The 18,861-nt window shown below is 48.1% G+C and overlaps 1 protein-coding gene across 6 annotated transcripts in view; it reads right to left on the reverse strand.

Moving 5' to 3' along the window:
- Greb1 (growth regulating estrogen receptor binding 1) overlaps window positions 1–17,947 on the reverse strand; it is a 67,176-nt gene extending 49,229 nt beyond the window's left edge. For 2 of the 6 annotated variants that reach the window (XM_060366136.1, XM_060366119.1), the window contains exons 1-4: window positions 17,309–17,909; window positions 11,877–11,996; window positions 10,054–10,230; window positions 1,099–1,281 (exon numbers count right to left, since the gene is read on the reverse strand). In XM_060366136.1, coding sequence (XP_060222119.1) covers window positions 1,099–1,281; window positions 10,054–10,230; window positions 11,877–11,996; window positions 17,309–17,465 — 637 coding nt within the window. In that variant the 5' untranslated portion in view covers window positions 17,466–17,909. Of the gene's footprint in view, window positions 1–1,098; window positions 1,282–10,053; window positions 10,231–11,876; window positions 11,997–17,308 lie in introns of all 6 variants that reach the window. The other 4 variants (XM_060366144.1, XM_021628301.2, XM_060366148.1 and 1 more) reach the window with 3 other exon arrangements.
- Window positions 17,948–18,861: the final 914 nt, after the last annotated feature.

The following is an 18,861-nucleotide window of genomic DNA, read 5'->3' on the forward strand; positions in this document are numbered from 1 at the left end:
AAAAATGGTTCCCTGCCCACAGGGTGGCTCCATCAACAGGGAGAACAAGATTGCCAGGGGGAGGACCAAGAAATACAACTTATGCAACTGAGTTATCTGATCCATGTGCTTAACATCCAAGGAGACAGAGTAACGGCCCAAGGCGCAGGACCAGTCAGCACCTCCCTCCACCCCTACACATCCTCTTCCATAAATTATGCCTCCCAGCAACAGCTCTAACCTGTGAGCAAGAGAACTGGACCCATGAGGAAGACCAGCTTCATCCATGGGGCCTGGGAACTGACGGGTACACAGTGGGAACTTATTAAGCAGTCATAGACTAGAGTAACGGAGGAAGAGAAAATGAGAGGGAAAAGAAGGGGGAAATGAGGAAGAGCACTTAGAGTCAGTCACTCACACCTGGGACCTCTTTCTTTCACTCAGAACCAGTGTGGAAGAATCCAGAACATGCGGGAAAGTAGGGAACAGAAAGACAGCTCTCCTGACTGTTTCCGGGAAGTTCCTTCTTGGACACACTCCACCCACCCAGGGCAGGCCTCAGAATAGTCAATGCACACCATGCAGCCTTTTCCTGCACTCAGCTCACTCCTGGGGACCAGCACCCAAGAGCACCAGGGACTCTCTGGTGACAGTGAGCAGGGCTCAGGGATGCAGAAGCTGGTGATGGAGTGGCACTGGCCAAGCCCAGCTTTCTCAGCCTCCTCTCTGTGTGACACCTTGGGAATCATGGCCTCTTCCTGGGGTCTCTATCTTGCACACTGTGGGGTATTTAGCAGTTTTTAGCAGTGCCAGCAGCAGCCTCTACGCCTTATGATCAGAAGCATCCCCAGACAACAATAAATGCCTCCTGGGAAAAAGAACCACTGTCCCTAGTAACCAACAAAAAGGTTCAGCACCGAGTGTCCCTCTGCTAGTGTTAACCCTGCCCAGTGAGTCTGTCACGTAAGCTGTTCCGAGTTTCAGTGACACCAAGGAGCATCTTCAGTGTCATGCGCTGGGCCCTTGCTGCAGCCTGGAGCACCGTACGGCAGCCCCACCCCCTCTTACCCCCAGCCCCCTCCACCCCTCCGCCCCTCTGGATTCCAGCCCCTCCCTCACCAGAGCCTTTCCAGCAAATCAAAGGTCCTTTGGTCAGCGCCCCTTGTGCATTCCGAACCAGGTAGTACTTGAGGTGCTTCTGTTTCTTGGGCTGCGTAGTCAGCTTCAGATTGATGTGGTTGGAGAATTCAGTGAAGTAGCAGAAGCCTTTCTTCCCACAGCCAACACAGTTCCCAGAGAAACCTGGGCAAGGGAAAGCAAGCCATGAGCCTCTCTCCCTCCCTTTCAACTCCCTTCCAGCCTCCTCTTCAAACAACCACAGTTCATGAGAACTCTGAGCATTTGCACCTCATACCGGCAGTCACCCAGAGTGTGACACAACAGATAACCTGTCACGATAATCAGGCTCAGAAGTCAAGACAACCTTGATGTAACAGCACCAAAGAGACTGGGCCACAGAAGTGAATCTGGGCAGGCATGAGACTTCACCTTCTTGGGTGCATATTGAAAACTACACGTATGTGAATGGATGAAGAAAATGTAGCCTACACACACAAAGGAATTTTATCCAGCACAATGCAGAACATAATTGTATCATCTGAAGGGGAGAAAAAAAAATGAATGGAACTAGTGGTCATCATGTTAAATGAAACAAGCCAGACCAAGAAAGACAAACATGTTGTTTTTCTCTCATATACAAAATCTGTATTCTAAACATATATGTATGTATGTATGTATGTAGGTTTCTCTGTAGCATCTTGGCTGTCCTGGACTCACTTTGCAAACCAGGCTATCCTCAAACTCACAGAGATCTGCCTGCCTCTTCCTCTCTGAGTGCTGGGATTATAGGTCTATGCCACCATGCCCGGCTAGGAATATTTTTATATATGTGACATATATGTTATACAATAAAGGGATAACATTCAGAGGAGGAAGGGAACCAGTGAGGGGATAGGAGGAGGGACAAGAAAGGGTGAGCAAAATATGAGCAAAATATGAGCAAAATACAATGATATACATGCATGAAGATGTCATAATAAAACCCATTGTTTTATATGCTAAGAAAAAACAAATAAAAAGTCATATCCTGAGCTCATTTTAAAGGACCAGAATGAGCGCACTCAGCTCGTCAGGCAGATCAAAATACCAAATGCATGGTGGGGATACTAGGAGTGAGATCCAAGTTCGGTAGCCAGCAGAGTAGAGACACTGTAAAAACAAGGTTGTGCCAGGGCAGATCACCCTCCCACTCCGCCAGCCTGCAGCCCAAGACAGGCCCTCTGGGTAGTGAAGAGAAACTTCCTCCTGTGAGCTACAAACATGTGGAGCATGCATTAAAAAGGATCTCTACAAAGCCCAGCAGCATTCCAACGGAAGAAGCGGTAGGCGCTGGTTAACGCAAGAGGTGACAGCTTGGCCTAACCACTGCTCCTGGGCAAGCCATCCCAAGACAACCGTGCTCGGTCTATAGCAGGTCTGATTCCTGTGAGCCCAAGGTCCTGGGGCAAGGCAGGCCCTGGGGCAAGGCAGGCCCTGGGGCAGAACCAAATGTGCTTCTTTATCACACTCTCGGCTTGGCGGTCTCCAGAGGTCATTTTGTGTGCGGCCATAAAAACCACATGTCTCTACATAAGCACTGCTCTTACACAGTGTGTCCCAGGGACTGTGGCTAGCATTCAAATGAAGTCCAGTAGGTGATGAAAGGTAAAACCACTGCACAAAGTCTCCAATCTGCATTTCTTGAGCGATTTAATATTCTATAAAAAAGGCCTTAGGGACAAAGAAAAATCTCTGCCTGGCCAGGATGGGTACAGAATGACTTGGTCACCCAAATTCGACTCTCACTGTAGCAGTGTGGACAGGTAAGGCGGCATGGACGTGACACTGCTGTGTGAGGCTCAGGGGATAAGCAAGTACGCACACAGTGCCAAGGACATTGTGTCATTCATTGTCAAGTGCACAGGGCGCTCCCCTTAACTGACCCCACTGCCAGTCACTATGGAAAGCAAAAACATTCTTGTGAAATCAGCAGAATCAGAGACACAGAGAGTGGTATCTAACCTCAACCCAAGGATGCAGCTCGGGTCCACAGACACCCAAGGCTGTGGAATCTTCCACCCACCTCTAGCTTCATCCTCTCACTGAGACAAGGTGCCTCTTGACCCATCCACTCCAACCACCCCCACCCTGTCCCGTCTCTGTCTCTTCCACAAACGTCCCACGCATGACCAGCCATTCCTTAAGTACTCAGCTCCTTGAGTCAGAGAGGGGACTGGCACTTTCCCAGGCTCCTACACTCATCTTGCTCAGAGTCCTGGCATCTGCTCAGCATCAGGGAAATGTGTCTTGTTCACCCATAACTCTCCCCACCCTTCCAAAGAGCCATGCTTTGGTGTGACTGTATACACGTTGGGCTGTGCAAGCATGTGTGTGTGACAACATTACCAAGAAGTCGGAAAGAGAGGCATAATTAACCAACTGATTAACAATAATTAACCCTTCTAGTTATCCACTGGCCTCCAACCTAGAAACCTTGAGACACACACAGCCTGACCGGCATCCAAAAATGCAACCTTAAGAAATGTCCACAGTTCCTGAGAAGGAATTCTAAGCCTGAGTATAAAAAAGATGCTGAGCAAGACACAGGCACTACAAGGTCAGGGACACTGAGAGACCATGTCCAGCAGGAAGTGACTGTAGCCATGTAGAACGGCTCCTGATGGCTCAGAGGTCAGAGTAAGCATCTGGCCAGCTGCTTAGTGGAAGTTGGGTGGCAGTAGCAGCAAGCTCCCCTGCAATAGTAAAACCTTCCAGCTGTGGACATAGCTGTGTGTGTGGATGAGAAGAACACAGCTGCTGTTGGGTTTCAGACCATACCAAAGTGGACCTCACCTCCCAGGTCCTCCCAGCATCCCTTGGTCCCTACCTACTGCAGAGTGTGTCTGGCATACCCTCCCCTCTATCCTGAACTTTCCAGCCCAGGGGAAAGTTCACTATATAATCTAGATATTCTGTCTTCTCTTCCTTCTTCCTTTGGTTCTTCTCCCCTTCTCTTCCTCTCCCTTCTCTCTTTGCATGCCCCCTCCCCCTGCCTAACCTCCCCAGGGGGCCTGAGAGCTGCTTCCAATAAACCTGCATTTATATACTATAACTTCATCTTGCAATTAGTTCATTCTGGCCTTTTAATCAGATGTTCCAAGAAGCAGCTGAGGGATAAGGAAAGAAGCCAAGGTGAGTGCCCAGGACCCAGCCTAGAGGAAAGGAGTGACTCAAACCATCAGCTGAGCTGACGGTGTCATCCTAAAACTTCAGAAAATTTCCTGAAGAGCCGTGAACACTTTCAAGAAAGAGTGTGACATGGAGTCCTTCCTTTTGGAAATTGACCCTGAGACTTGGAAGTTTATTTAAAAAACAAACAAACAAACAAAAATAAAACCACCTCATTAGAAAGTGAAGTATCTGGACTGAAGTCTCAGACTCCTACTGAGCACAGATGCCAGAACTGGAGGGACTATTCAGTTACTACACCACCAAAAGTGGTCTGTACGGATAACCTTCTTCTGACCTCCTCAGCACCCTGAGATCTTCCCATGGAGCTAGTTTGGCAACTAGAGTGCTATCTATTTAAGGACCACATCCATGAATGGATGCTGCACCTGCAGGTTACTGTGTTAAGCATGCCCTCCTAAGGGGAGGAAGCCCCTGACCACCCATGCAGCAAGCATGTGGGAATACAGAAGTAAGCAGGCCTCGGGTTCAAGTCCTGACTCAAGGATACCAGGTTACGAGCCAGGCGTGGTGGCCCACTCCTGTAATCCCAGGACTCAGGGAGGCAGAGGCAGGCAGATTGCTATGAGTTTGAGGCCAGCCTGGTCTACAAAGTGAGTCTAGGACAGCCATGGAGTCTAGGCTACACGAAGAAACCCTGTCTGGAAACAGGAAAAAAGAAAAAAGTATACCAGGTTACTTCCCATCTCAGAGCTTCATCTTCATTACCTGCAAACATGACCAGAGGCTAATATTTATTGTACAGCCACTATGTGTTAAGCTGTATGTGTGAAGCCCTTGATGTTACCAACATCCAGGCCCCATGTTGAATTTCATGAAACCTGTGAAATAACCCCTAATGTCTCCAGTTTATAGGTAAGGGGACTGAGACCAGCTTTGGGTTTACTATGTCGTCTCTTCCACAAAACCACCCACAGGAACACTACAAGGGTTAAGGTGTGTCCTGGATATCTCAGACTTGGAGCGCAGTGCCCTCTCTCCTCTTGGGCTAAATGGAAGAGACGAGAGCGCAGGTGGCAAGCCATGTGACTCTGCTGTGGGTTTCCATTGTCCAGTCGCAGACCACAGAAGGTAAGACAGGGAGAAAAGCTGCAACTTCCTTCTGGACTAAAGTGGCGTGATTCCTCCCGGAAGGCCCCACAGTGGCTTCCTGTGGACTTGGTGGGTGGTGTCTACGCACACGGCTTTATGGCTATGTCGGGTGGGGCATGGGGGGCAACCCTAGGCTTGTTTCTGGGATCACTTCCTTTGCAGAAAAAGGGTCTCCATCATTTAGCCCTCATGAATGGGCTGGATTCCCATTGACACACACAGTCCAAAGGAGACCTCCTGGATAGCTCTGTGAGAGATGTGAGTGGCCACAAATCCCATGCTTGTGGTCACATTCCTGTTTGTGGATATGAGTGCACTCTGAGAGCAAAGAAGGGGGAAACAATTTCAGCATTTCACCTTGAACTTTGAGCCAAATCCCAGGCCCATGCAGAAGCACTGACGTCTGTGGAAGAAGCAAGCAGAGCTGGGTCAGATGGACCCCAGAGAGGCAGGGGACAGGGCAGGGTGCTGCGGTACAATGCGGAGGGCTTGAAGTTTCAGTGAAAACATCATAGTTATCTTGGGTCCTATACTAGCCTCAAACTCATCCCCTGCCTCAGTTTCTTTTCTGATAAAAACCAGTCATATGTGTGAGTCCCAAGAAAGTTTTCTAAAACACAATAATTGCCTTACTTTTGGAAGAGTTATTGATTATTTTTGTTTATGTGCGTGCACACATGCATGTGTGTGTATTTGTGTGTAAAATTGTGTGAGGAAATGCCCACGTGTGTACAGGTACTCACACAACCGTTACAAGGTATTGAATCTCCTCGACCTGGAGCAGGTACTAGGAACCGAACTCAGTAACTCTGGAAAAGCAGCAAGCCCTCTTAACCACTGATCTATAGCTGCAGCCCCTAATTGCAGCCTCATTCGTGACACCACCAATATTTCTAAAAGTACGAATTGGATGGGAAAAAAATAAAGGAGAAGAAACACATCATATTAAAAGGCAGGAGCGGAGGATGTAACCCACGCAGCTGAGCGTCTGCTTGGTGTATACGAAGCACCAGGTTTGATCCCAACGCTGCATAAAATTAGGCATAGTGATGCTACCTGTATCCCAGCACTGGGGAGATGAAAGAGGAGGATCTGAAGTTCAAGGTCATGTGAGGCTACATAGTAAGTTTGAAGCTATCCTGGGAGATACATGAGACCATGTCTCAAAATATGAATACATATTTAAAATGCAAAAGAAAAGAAATGAGCCAAAAAAAGTTTTAAGAAAACTTTGGTTGGGTCTTGACTTTAGCATACCAACTTTTAAAAACGAGCATATGATAAAATCTGAACCCACACAGTATTTTACAATATTTACGAATGCTTTAACTTTTTAGATAGGATAGTGGCACTGGCTTCCCAGGGGGAGGAAAAATGTCCTTGTCCTTTAGAAACAGATACACATGGAAACAGTTTCAGATGAAGTACATAGGGGGTAGAACTTGCTTCCAGATAACCCTGGCAGAGAGAGGAGGAAAGAGTCACAAGGCCCGGGCCTGGCAGCACCCCACACTGGAAACTACTGAAGGCTCTTTCCCGCTGTCTGTCAGGGTGGCTTCCCAGCCTCTGTCCTGCAGGACCCAACGAAGGCCCAGCTTCACACACCTCTCCCAGTGTCTATGCCATGGTTCCTGGGATGTCCTTTGTCCCTACTGCATCATCTGGGTTTGAGATGTAAGGCCTGGCAGTGGCCTGGGTGGCCTTCTGGAAGTTAGCCTTTGCCTTCTGTGTGCCACAGACAAACCATAGGCCACAGTGTCTCGACCTCACTTGTTATCCCAGCATCCTCGGGACAGCTCCAGGCACATAAGCTTCAATAAATGTTTGTGTGTTGTCACTCCCACCGTTACTGCTTTTAGCCAACTAGAAAAGCTTTACTGATTTTTTTTCAGGGCCTGTCTTGAACCTGGCTGCCACTAAAACATGCTCTCCATCACCAACATTCCATGCCGACACCGTGGTAACTTTCTGAGGGCACAATGCCCCATAAGGTTGGGTATAAGATTTGCTGGCATAGTTACTTGCTATAGGCCCCATGGACCCCATGGACCCCATGAACCCCAAAACTGTTTCTGCTTGCCTATGTCTTCCCCACCAAATCAGAAGCTCCCAATGGAAGGGTTGGATTCCCAGGTATACTGAAACGTCCGGCTTCATTTGACCTTATACATTCAATAAATGTACAGATAATGTGCCTGCTAACTAAACAACAGACTCATTTTCTCCTAAGAAATAAATGTACCAGGAAGACAGATGTTTTCTTCTCTGATGGCTAAGGTATTGGCCAACTTAATTAATTACTGGCAACAAAACAACAGCAATAAAAACAACAACAAAAAAAAAATTTGAAGCACACACCTAAAATTGTAACCTTTCAATTTTCTCATACAAAATCACTCAGCAGCTTCAAAGTTGCTAGAACAATATTCCTAAAAGCTTTGCTTCCCCTACGATGATCCACAGACCCTGTTTTATGGACCACTAAACAGGGATGAGCCCAGTTACAGCGGGAGCTGTGGGGGCCACCTTGTCCTGGGCAGCCACCCCGGTTAATAGCAGGAAACCTAAACAGTGTTAAGTGTCCGCGCTGAGAGCATAAAGTTATGTTCAAAGGAGAAAGCGCAGGCTATTTCCAGCCAGCCCTTGTTCCTCATTCCGGATGGCTTTTTGCCAGCAATTAACCAAGTTCCTTCCTGAGCATTCCAGCCACTGGGGAGGAGCCAGACTCTTAGGGGCTGGAGGAGAAGAGCTGGAAGACTCCTGTCTCCACGGCTCAAGAGCCAGAAACTCCCTGATTTACTGCCCCAGCAATTCCCATATAGTCACAAAGGGGTGGAATTCAGACAAGACCCCTCATCCCACCTCGTCCTACCCCACCCCACCAGCAGATCAAAAGCCAGCTGTGTGAGGCACTCAGTAATACGAGTACTACGTGCACCCAGTAGCTCCAACAGAGGAGCTGGGGTTCCCCCAGTCTCTGTAATTTTCCAGGATTGTTAGTAAAGAGCTGACCTCAACAGTGCACAGACCTGCCACAGGACCCACACCCTAAACTGTGCTGGCTCCTCCTGGGAGCATTCATCTGCCTCGTTTGAGAGTTTACACACATTGTGACCCCACACAGTCTGGAGGCAGGAAGTATTTCTTTTCTTCCTGATTCCCACTCTCCTCCCCCGAGCCTTCCTCTGCATGATTTTCCCCACCTGGTTTTCGGACATAAGAAGCCCAAAACTGGATGTTTAGAGGGCTGAGACCCTTGGAGAATGCAGAAGAAGTTGTAAACTTTCTCAGTCTGTAATTCTGCCTCAGGAAGTCTCTCTTCTAAAGTAGTGAGACTCCATGTGAAAATGGACCACGCCAAGTCTTATTTCCCCATTCTCCAAAGAGATGAACGGGCAATCCCAAAGTTGTTAAACAATAACAAACCACCCATGTCCAGAACATGTATCCAAAGCCCCTCTGTACTGCATGAATGAAGGGGGAGAAGGAGGCTGCCTGGAGGCCTGCAGATCCTATCCAGATCTCCGGGCTCTTGATCCTAACTTGCCTCTTCCTTGATGTTGCACATGAAGGGAGCATGGCACACAGCAAGAGCGAGCAATCGGGAGTTAGTGAGCCAGTGACTGTTTGAAAGACTGGACAGGTTCCCATGGCCAGGAGGAAAAGCTACAACCCCACTGAACCTTGACCACAACAAAAGCTTGAGGAACACGGTGAGTAAGGGAAGAACTTGGAGCCTAAAAGACTTGAACTTGGGCTCCTGGTTTCTACTTTATACTCTCATGACTTAGGGCAAGTTCATGAGCACGTCTAAGCTCCCCTACAGAACTGTGACAGTCACCACCTTTCCAGGGGGAGCTGTAAATCAAAGCAGAAGATGGCTGGAGAGTCTGGCAATCGCGAGATTGTAACCACATGCACACAAGGAAGCGCACATACACATGGCCTCACTCTCCTGCCTGTTAGTTGCTAAAAGCATCTGGGAAAGGGTTTTTAAGCCCTTTCTGATCCAGACAGGCAAAGGAAGGTTTGAGCAGCAAACTATGAAAACCCCAGTATTAAATGGTAGGCTTTCTAAAGGGAAGCAACTAGTCACTTTTTGAAATTCATGCACACAGCCATACGCATACATGTGTGCGCACACACGCACATGCACAGAAAGGCCAGTGGTCAACCTCGACTGTCATTCCTAAAGAACACTGCCTGGATTCTGAGGTACCCTTGGGTTTGATAATTCAGCTAGGCTGGCTGCACAGCAAGCCCCGAGGAGAATCTGTCTGTCTGGAGTTATTATAAGCAAAACCATCATACCTGACACTTTATAGGTTTTTGTTCTGTTTTATTTGTTTGTTGTTTTGTTTTTGGTAAAGATCAAACATTTAGCTAAAGATCAAACTTGGAGAATGGCAACACTTTCCCAACTAAACTATCTCCCTAGGCCAGGCCAGTCATATTTTAAAATAATTCCCATTTTTCTTTTATCCCATTTAAAAAAAAAATAAAAAGGTACCACAAGGGATGAAAAGAAGCAGGTATAGCACATCAAAGAACCCAATCACCAGCAGCCAAAGCCTCCCTTGCCCTGCCCCACCCACAGGCAGACAGAGCCACAAAGAAAAGGAAGCAAGCACTCACCAAGCAGCGCATTGTGGCCGTTGTCATCAGGCAAGAACCTCTTGTCCACTGCACACACCAGGAGGTGGTCCGGCAGGCTGGGAGACTTGGCACCCACAAGTAGGAAGCCTGCAGGGACCTCAATGGGCTCGTTGGAAATGGAGACAAGACGGAGGTCCTTCCCAGCCTGGCAGAAGCCTAGAAGGGTTAGACAGGACTGGCACGCTGTCCTGAGATCTCCCAAAACCAAGAGCCTGGGGGCACAGGAGCACCCAGGGGTCCTCCTCTCTGGGTTAGGGTTTGACGTTAATTACCTCTGAGACAAAAGCATCAGAAAGTGAGAGCTGTCTCATCTTGCACATACTACACTTGATGGGGCCACAGAACGAGTACACTCAGGGGGAGGACCACAGTAGGGCCTCCCTGGCTTCCCCTGTGGGAATCTCAGGTTCACGGCAGAAGCCTCTCCACACCCCTTGAATCTTTGTATTGCAAAGCTTTTAAATATATTTCCCATGTGGAAAAAGAGGTCTCAAAGGTATCTGAGACTAGGTAAAGAAGAGGGGAGTGGCCGGGGTCTCTTGAGCTGTCTCCTGAGTCCTGCTTTAGATGAGGAGGGGCTAACTTCACAGGCTTCCTGCACTGTCAACCACCAGAGAGATGCAAGATCCTCTCCTCATCCCAGGAGATGACTCTAAGCCCCGGCAACCTTGCATAAGCTTCTCTTTCTTTGGCTGCTCCAGGCTGTCTGCACTGGTCCCTCATCAGATTTTCTCTCAATCCACCAAGCAGCTCACCTTCAGGGCAGCTGGAGAATGTGGGCAAGAGCATCCGGGGTCTATGTACTACACTGTGAGAGCCACGTCAGTGACCACTACTCTCACCGTTCCCCTCTGGGGACACTAGACAGTTCTGTGTCACAGCTGTACTGACTTCTTTGTCCCAGTAACATCAACTGGTAGTCAGGGCCAGGGGTCAAGGTCAGGCCTCAGAGCGCAGAGGGTATGGGCAGCTACCCTGATCATTTTCCAGTCCCGGCCTGTCACCTCTCCCAGGGCCTGCCTGAATGGCCTGTTTATTCGTCTGCAACTCCCAGGAAGCATGCATCTCAACCCATAAGCCTTTGCGCCACTGCTTCCTCCGCAGTTTCCAAGCTTCTCCAACCAAGGTCCTCTCCTGGCTAACTTCCTCCAAAACCCAGAGATAGGACCCTCATCTCTGGGGGTTCTCTGAAACTCTCTGCCTGCATTTTTCCCTCAGCTCCCATGCTGCCACCCACACAAGGTGCATAAAGCATCTGTCCCCCAGGATGGGCCCCCAAGTTCTCATCTCTAATCTCTAGATTTCCAGAGCAAGGAATCAACAAGTAAATTGTGAATTACTGTAACAGCAATGGACAGCTCTTGGTTCAGGGAGTAGCAGGCTTCCCTGGTGCAGAGCATAAGCTCTCGCCACTGCACTGAGATGTTGCTGTACCCAGCACGCCTTGCCTCTGTTCCTCATCAGCTAAAAGACAGTGACACTGCTGACTGCACAGATTCCAAGATAATACAAATATGTTAGCTTCACAGCCAAGAACTGGCAGGCAAGAAAGGTCATTCCTAACCCATTCCAAATCAAATGCCCTGCAAGGTCAACTCTGATTTCCAAACAACAGACCCAAAACAATGACTGTTGGGCTCCATGCCATTCTAGCAGTTGAAACTATCCACAGTGGCTGAGCAGCTGGGCCTGACTCTTAGCTTCCTGTAGCCTATGTGGGGACACAGGCCCAGTTCACATTTCAGGGGACAAGGGAGGGTATGACAGAGCTGCAGATCCTGAGCAGGCATGTAGTGCCTTACCATCTGTGGTGCAACAGCCTTCAGGAGGAGGGGGCAGCTGGTAGGCATTTGGGGGACTGCTGGGTTCCAAGCCTCCTTCTCCCTCTTCCTCTTCTTCCTCGTTGTCCACTCGGCTGCCGCCTAGAAGTGAGAGACAAGAGTGATGGTTTGTAAAGAAGTTGCAGTAGGGCCTTGAAAGCCTCCTCCAGGGTCTTTCCCTCCGCCTGGAGCTACAAGCTCAATGAAGGCAGAGGCCTGGGGAACTGGTCACACAAAGGCGGCCTGGAACCCTCTAGGGAGCCCTCGGTAAAACCTCGCTGCGTTGTAATTCATTGGTCCTAAAGAACACTTGGAAGTTGGATACCCTGATCTTTCTGTAACTGGAGGGAAAAGCCAAGGCTCTCCCAGGGAGGATGACTCCCCAAGACCAAGGTGCACACAGACTCAGGCTCAAGTTCACATCTCTTCTAGCCACCGCAGCTGCACATGTCTGCCCAGGTGCAAGGGAGTTGCTATGGATACAATAGCTTGCTAAGGACTGGATGCAATGCCTCAACACGACACAGTAGGAATTCCAAAAATATTCAAGTATCACCGTGTAAGATGTAGCCTGTATTACAAGTAAGGAACCTGGGGCTGACCCACAGCTGCCCAAGGGCCAGTAGTCGACCCTGTGTCTGCAGCTGCCCCTTGATGTCCTTGCAAACAGCAGTAGCACCGCCTCAACACTGCACAAGGGGGCTGCTGAGTTATACACTGATGTTCATCCCAAGAATGCATATCTTTATTGCTGAAAATACAAATACACAGAGAGAGGAGGGTATTCCAGAACATTCTAGAATCGGGCCAGGCATGCTGTGGCTTTAGGAAAGGAAGAACAGCACATATGGACCTGGTGGGGAAAGCCCTGGCCATGAACACCACCCCTCAACATGGTGTGTTAGTGCAGGCTCCCTGGCTCCCTGAGGATTCCTCCCTCACTGATCCAGCACCCAGCAAGATGCCCAGGGCAGGGGGCCATGCGAAGGAGGGAGCAGCCCACCATCCGATGGTGAAAGCAGGGGGTTCACAAAATTAGCTTTTTTCAAGGCTGCTGACATTTAGTCTTTCCGGTGTCTTTTCTCATAGTGTTCTGGGTAAAAATATTCCTCAGCGTGTCTTTAAATTTCATGTACCAAACAGCGCACAGATTAGCTCGCAGAAAGCATCTTTACAAGCGCCCTTAAATGCACTGCAGTGAGACATGGCTGTCCCCTCTCTTTTTGTTTCCCTGTCCCTAACTGCTGGCTTGCTTTCTCATACTTGGCTCTAACATCCTCCCAGCATCCAAAGGTTTTAGGTTAACAATAACGTTATGTGCAATGGAAAAGCCTAGACCACAGCTCTGGGAAGTTAAGTTTCAGTGATTCAATTGCTGCTGCCCGTGTGGCCACAGGACACTCAGTTTACTTCTCTGGGCAAAATGTGTTGGTTACAGCGTAAGTCCTAATGTCACTGTGAGTTGTAATGTTCTAGAACAGTGGTTCATAGCCTGTGGGTCACGACCCCCACCAGGGTAACATGTTACACAGTTAAATTATGCTTCATAACAGTGGCAAAATTACAGTTATGAAATAGCAATGAAATAATCTTATGCTTTGGGGAGGGTCACCATACCATGAGCAATGGTATTCAAGACTCACAGCATTAGGAAGGTGCTAGAAAATGTGGCACCTCAGTGTGCCACTGAGCTTTCTACCTAGGATTTAACTGTACGAGCTACTGAGGACATAACTTGACAGGCGCCAAGACCTTGAGAAGGAAATAACAGCTCTCTATTTTTCCTGTGGACCTTGTGGGTGCAAAGGACAAATACCAAGCGGTAGGAAAACTGTCGGAAGATTGCACAAGAATGAACACACAGCGTGCGAGGAATGAGTCCAGGCGCCTCATCTCCTTAGCATCTCCCTGTGCTTAAACTAGGTGCAGTTTAGCCCCTGCAAGAGGTCTCAAAGTCCCACCAGACTCCAGGAGCCAGCACCCAGCACCCAGCAAGCAGAGGGCACAGTCCACACGGGGCTCTGATCTAGCTCTGGACGGACCCAGAGAGCGGCATAGACATCAGCCTTGGAGTGGAAATTCTCACACGAGCTTCCTCAACAACCCAAACAAATGCCCCCAAAGCTGGAGCTGTGGGTGAGCCCTATGAGCTCACCAAGATGGGCTGTGCATTATTCTGCTAAGCCCAACGAACCAACATTCCAACACACTTAGAAAGAAACAAGAGAAGAGGGTCTTAAGCCTCAGAGAGCCAAAGGGCTCAGACTGCAGGCAAGGTTAAAGGTCAAAAGTCTGCAGCAGACTTTCCCAACTTTGATGGGCTCCTCAGCCAGCACAAGTCCTGGGGCAGACTAAACAGAAGTGTTTACGGAGGTTTCCTGGCAGGATGAGAGCCTTAAAGTGGTATCAGACAAAACCATCAGGGTTGAGGGCTTAGCGCAGTAACAATAAAGCACAAATCCAAGGACCCCACAGCGCCCCTCACTACAGGCACCTAAGGACATTCGCTCTGCTGCTGGTGCTCAGTTTTCTTGCCATGAGCCGCACATCATTCCGAGCAAGTAGGATTATAGGAAATTACCTGCATTATGCTTAAACAGTAAACTTGTGATGCAGTCATCTGTTATGTTGGTCTTTCTCTTAAAAAAGTCAGGATCATGTAAAAGGATTTTCCCCCTAAAAGGGGGAGTAGGTAAGAGCCCTAATTCAAAGAACAAAGCTATAATAAAGCCCCTGATAAATTACCCCCCACAAATACATAAAATGTTACTAGATCCCCATGAGTTTAGTGTCCCAGCACCTTGGTCATAAGCATCATCAACAATGGTATTGTCTAAGGAAGGCCAGCCATCAGATAAGAGACCCTGACAAGAGACAGACAGACAAAACAAGATGGGGCCAAAAAATGCCTGTCTGGTCTAAGGTTTATGATGCAGAAGATATGGCCCAAGCTTAGTGCTTGGTTTATGGTGACATCTAAGAAACCCAAAAGTCCCCCGCTCCCACCCACCCCTCAGTCTAACTTCTGTGCTGGACAAACAAAATCCCAGGGGACAGTACCAGGCTATTTGCTGAGAAGAGAGGAAAAGCGCCCGAGGAGTCAAGTTGTCACACAAACTCAAAGGCTGAGCAAACCCACTCACATCTGGCAAGGAGCTGGGGCCCTCAGCACCCGAGCAATCATATTCATAAGCCTCAACACTGTCCCTGGGGGCTGAGATGAAGCTCAGAGGCAGAGCAGTAACTAGCAACTAGGAAGTCCTGGGTTCCAGCACAGTCGGGGTGTGGGACATACCACATACCCAACAAAGAGAAGATCCTCTGAAGACGCAACCCACCTCCCTCCCTGCCAACTAGAAGGGGCAAGGTGGGCTGTCCAGGGAGATCTTCAGCAGCAGGAGAAGATGACGGGGGATTCCCCAAGGGCTCACCCACCTAGAAAATTTCAAGCAAAAGCATGAACTTACTGCTACTCTCTGTTCCCATGTGAGCAGCTGTGCACTGATTCTCCCCACATCTGACCCAGTGTCAGCCCTGAGTGGGCAATACACTACCCCTCAAAATCTCCAAGTCACGGAGGACCTCAGCATTCGCAGGTGGACAGACAGTAGAGTTTAGGACGCTACCTAAGTGTTCTACATCATTATCATGACTGCCGTTCTTAATTTGCCACTGGTAAGGCTTTCAACTATAAGTAGTTAAGGATGGCCCTGGAAAGCATAGTTCACAGAAGCCTTTCACCTGGTCAGAAAAAAAAAGGGCAGGTGGCTGGGGGAGGGGAGGAATCAATTAAATAGTATCTAATGAGAGTCTCCACTGAGCAGCAGATCAGAGCAGATGCTGAGACTCACAGGCAAACATTAGACAGAGCTCAGGTACTCTTTTGGAAGAGTTGGGAGGATAGAGGGACCTAGAGGGGACAAGAACTCCACAAGAACACCAACAGAGTCAACTAATCTAGGCCTATGGGGCCTCACAGGGACTGAATGACCAACCAAAGAGCATGCATGGACTGGACCTATGCCCTCTACATATATGTAGCTAATGGGCAGCCTGGTCTTCATGAGGGTTCCCTTCAAGTAGAGCAGGAGCTATTTCTGACATGGACTCGGTAGCCTGCTTTTAGATAATTTTCCCCTAGCTGGGCTGCCATGTCTGCCCTCACTGGAAAAGAATGAGCTTAGTCCAGATCAGATTTGATGTGCTAGAGTAGGCTGGTTCCGGAGGAGGGGGGCTCCCCTTTCCTGGGGAGAAGGGGAGCAGAAAAAGGGAGGTGGGTGGGGAACAGGAGGAGAGGAGGGAGGGGGCTGTGACTGTGAATTAAAGTGAATGAATAAATTAATAACAAGAAAGAAATAATATATCAGCTCCCAGAGAAGTCACAATGAGACTACCTACACCAGAAAACATCAACACTCTCTTAATGACTATCATGGTCTTATCAGAGAACTTCATGTTTTCCTAATGCATAGTGCTAAGCACAATCTAGTTTCCCTTAGACCTGGACCCAGGTTGCTTAGGTCTTTAGCTGTGCCATTTGCAACGCTAAGGAAGCTAGAAAATGACCCACTTTGTCCTCTCACAAGAATAATGGCTCTCAGGTAGCAGCGGCGCTTCAAGACAGGCACCCCACACAGTGCCCTGAAGCCTAACAGAGTGCAAACCTGGCCAACATTTGTCTTTCTTGTTTAATGATGATTTTTTTTTTTTTCACTTTAAACCATGACCTTTTCTACTTCAAAAAACACTGCCGTTTGTGTGTAATTTCAAGCAAAAGCATGAACTTACAAATAAAAAAGAAAATTCTAGAGTAGTAGCTGTTTCATCCTGTACACTGTTTCAGGCTTACTTGACATGAAAACACACACACAGTTCATCTTCCAGATAAAGGAACATCCCGAGCCATCCCCACGCTTGAAGATCACTTATTAATTTCATTCTTGGTACATGTAAAATTCTTAAGGGCTTACTCTTAATATATTTTAAGCTTCTAGAGGAAACTTACACCTGTTTCCACACAGAGACATAACCTCTAAACTATTTTTGCAAAGATAAGACCATGAGTCACAGAAAGAAAAAAAGAAAGAAATACAGAGCTGAGGGTCAAACGTATTAAAATCTCTTTCCAAAGCGAAAATGCAAACCATCTAATCAGGGTCTGAGTAATGCTTTCAGGAGAGTCTAGCACACAGCACTCTCCCCATCTCCTAGGAGTCCAAGATTATTTTTTTTCTTTGTATTTTCTGGCCTGAAACTTACTTTTAAACAAATAAAAGTCTGTGTGCAACTTTCATTCTTTTTTTTTTCTTTTTCCCCAAATGGGGCAAAAAAAGAACTGCAGGTTTATTCCATGCACCTTGGCTACCCATAGAAATAAATAGATGTATACACACACTGAAATATGTATTTCTTACCTTCTAATGAGGACAACTGCTGCTCAGCCTCCAAATACAACTGGGAGAAGATGGGCCGGGGCACCAGGGTGTTGGAGCGTAGGGAAGCCTCGATGGAGTTGTGCAGGACCTCTTCAAAGCGCGTGCTCTTTAGCTGTCCAGCATAAGAATTGCCCATCTCCAGAGCACAAAAAGGATGGTGTCTTCTGGTTAAAATGACATTTCAGTTCTGCAGAGAAGGGCTGCTTGCACACAAAGCCCAACCAGGAGATAAACGCAGCAGCAAGAAGGAAAGGGTTGCGGCCTCTGCTCAGCTCCAGACAGGAGAGGGCGGCTCTCCAAAGCTACTGCCAGGCAATTACAGGAAGTTATATAAGTAACAACCCCCACAGATTCCACACTCACACAGCCCACCACCTCTTAGGATATGCCACCAAGAAGTGTTTAGGCTTTTCCTGATTTTTCCCAGAGATACGATCCTGCCTCCCAGGGTCCCCAGGCAAATGACATAACTTCTTCCACAAATGGCCATTCACTTCTATGACAGCATAAGTCTGGGTTTTAGGATTATAGGAGGCACACAGACATACACACACACAGAGAGAGAGAGAGAGACAGACAGGCAGACACACACACACACACACACACACACACACACACAAAGATACTCAAACACACATATACACACACATCCTAAAGACAGAATTAGCCGACAGCCCCTCTACTATTTTTGTTAAAAAGCTAGCTATTAAAATTCTCTCTTTAGAGTCCAAAAGGTTCTCAGTGGTTCTCAACCTGTGAGTCACGACCCCTTTGGGGCTGAAGGGGTCACCTAAAGCCATCAGAAAACCACAAATATTTACCTTGTGACTCGTAACAGTAGCAAAATTAGTTGTGAAGTAGTAACAAATTAATTTAATAGTTGGGGGTCACCACAACATGAGGAACTGTATTAAAGGGCCTCAGCATTAGGAAGGTTGAGAACCACAGCTTTAGACAGTATTTTAGCGTATTAAATGACTCTATCATACAAGTAATGCATAACAATCCCAGGACCTCTGGAAAAAAAAAATGAGGAAACCACTGACACAAGACGATAATCCTTATTTTATCTGTGCCAACTTCATAACTAATTCACATGCCTAAGTAGACAGCTCATTGGTCTTTAGTGTATTCACCATTTTGTGCGTCTGTTACATGACTGATCTGGCATGTCCATCACCCCCAGAAAGAAGCCTAAGAGCTGTCACTCCCCTGCCCTGCAACAACAAGCTTATTCTCTGTGGCTGCAGCTCTCCTCCCTTGTTCCATCTATTGCCAACGTGGAAGCACTGGCCAGGAAGCCTCCTGACAAAAGTTTCTTCCATGTAGCACAGGGACTCCGCGATACAAATGCATCATGGAAGCCGGGTGGCGGTGGTGGTGGCCATGGCAGTGGCGGCTGTGGAGCGTGCCTTTAATCCCAGAGCTGGGGAAGCAGAGGCAGGTGGACCTCTGTGAGTTCCAGCTTGGTCCACAAAATCGTCTAGGATAGCCAAGGCTACACAGAGGAACCCTGTCTCAAAAAAACCAAA

Source organism: Meriones unguiculatus, chromosome 1 (assembly GCF_030254825.1).
Source record: "Meriones unguiculatus strain TT.TT164.6M chromosome 1, Bangor_MerUng_6.1, whole genome shotgun sequence".
Lineage (NCBI taxonomy): Eukaryota > Metazoa > Chordata > Mammalia > Rodentia > Muridae > Meriones > Meriones unguiculatus.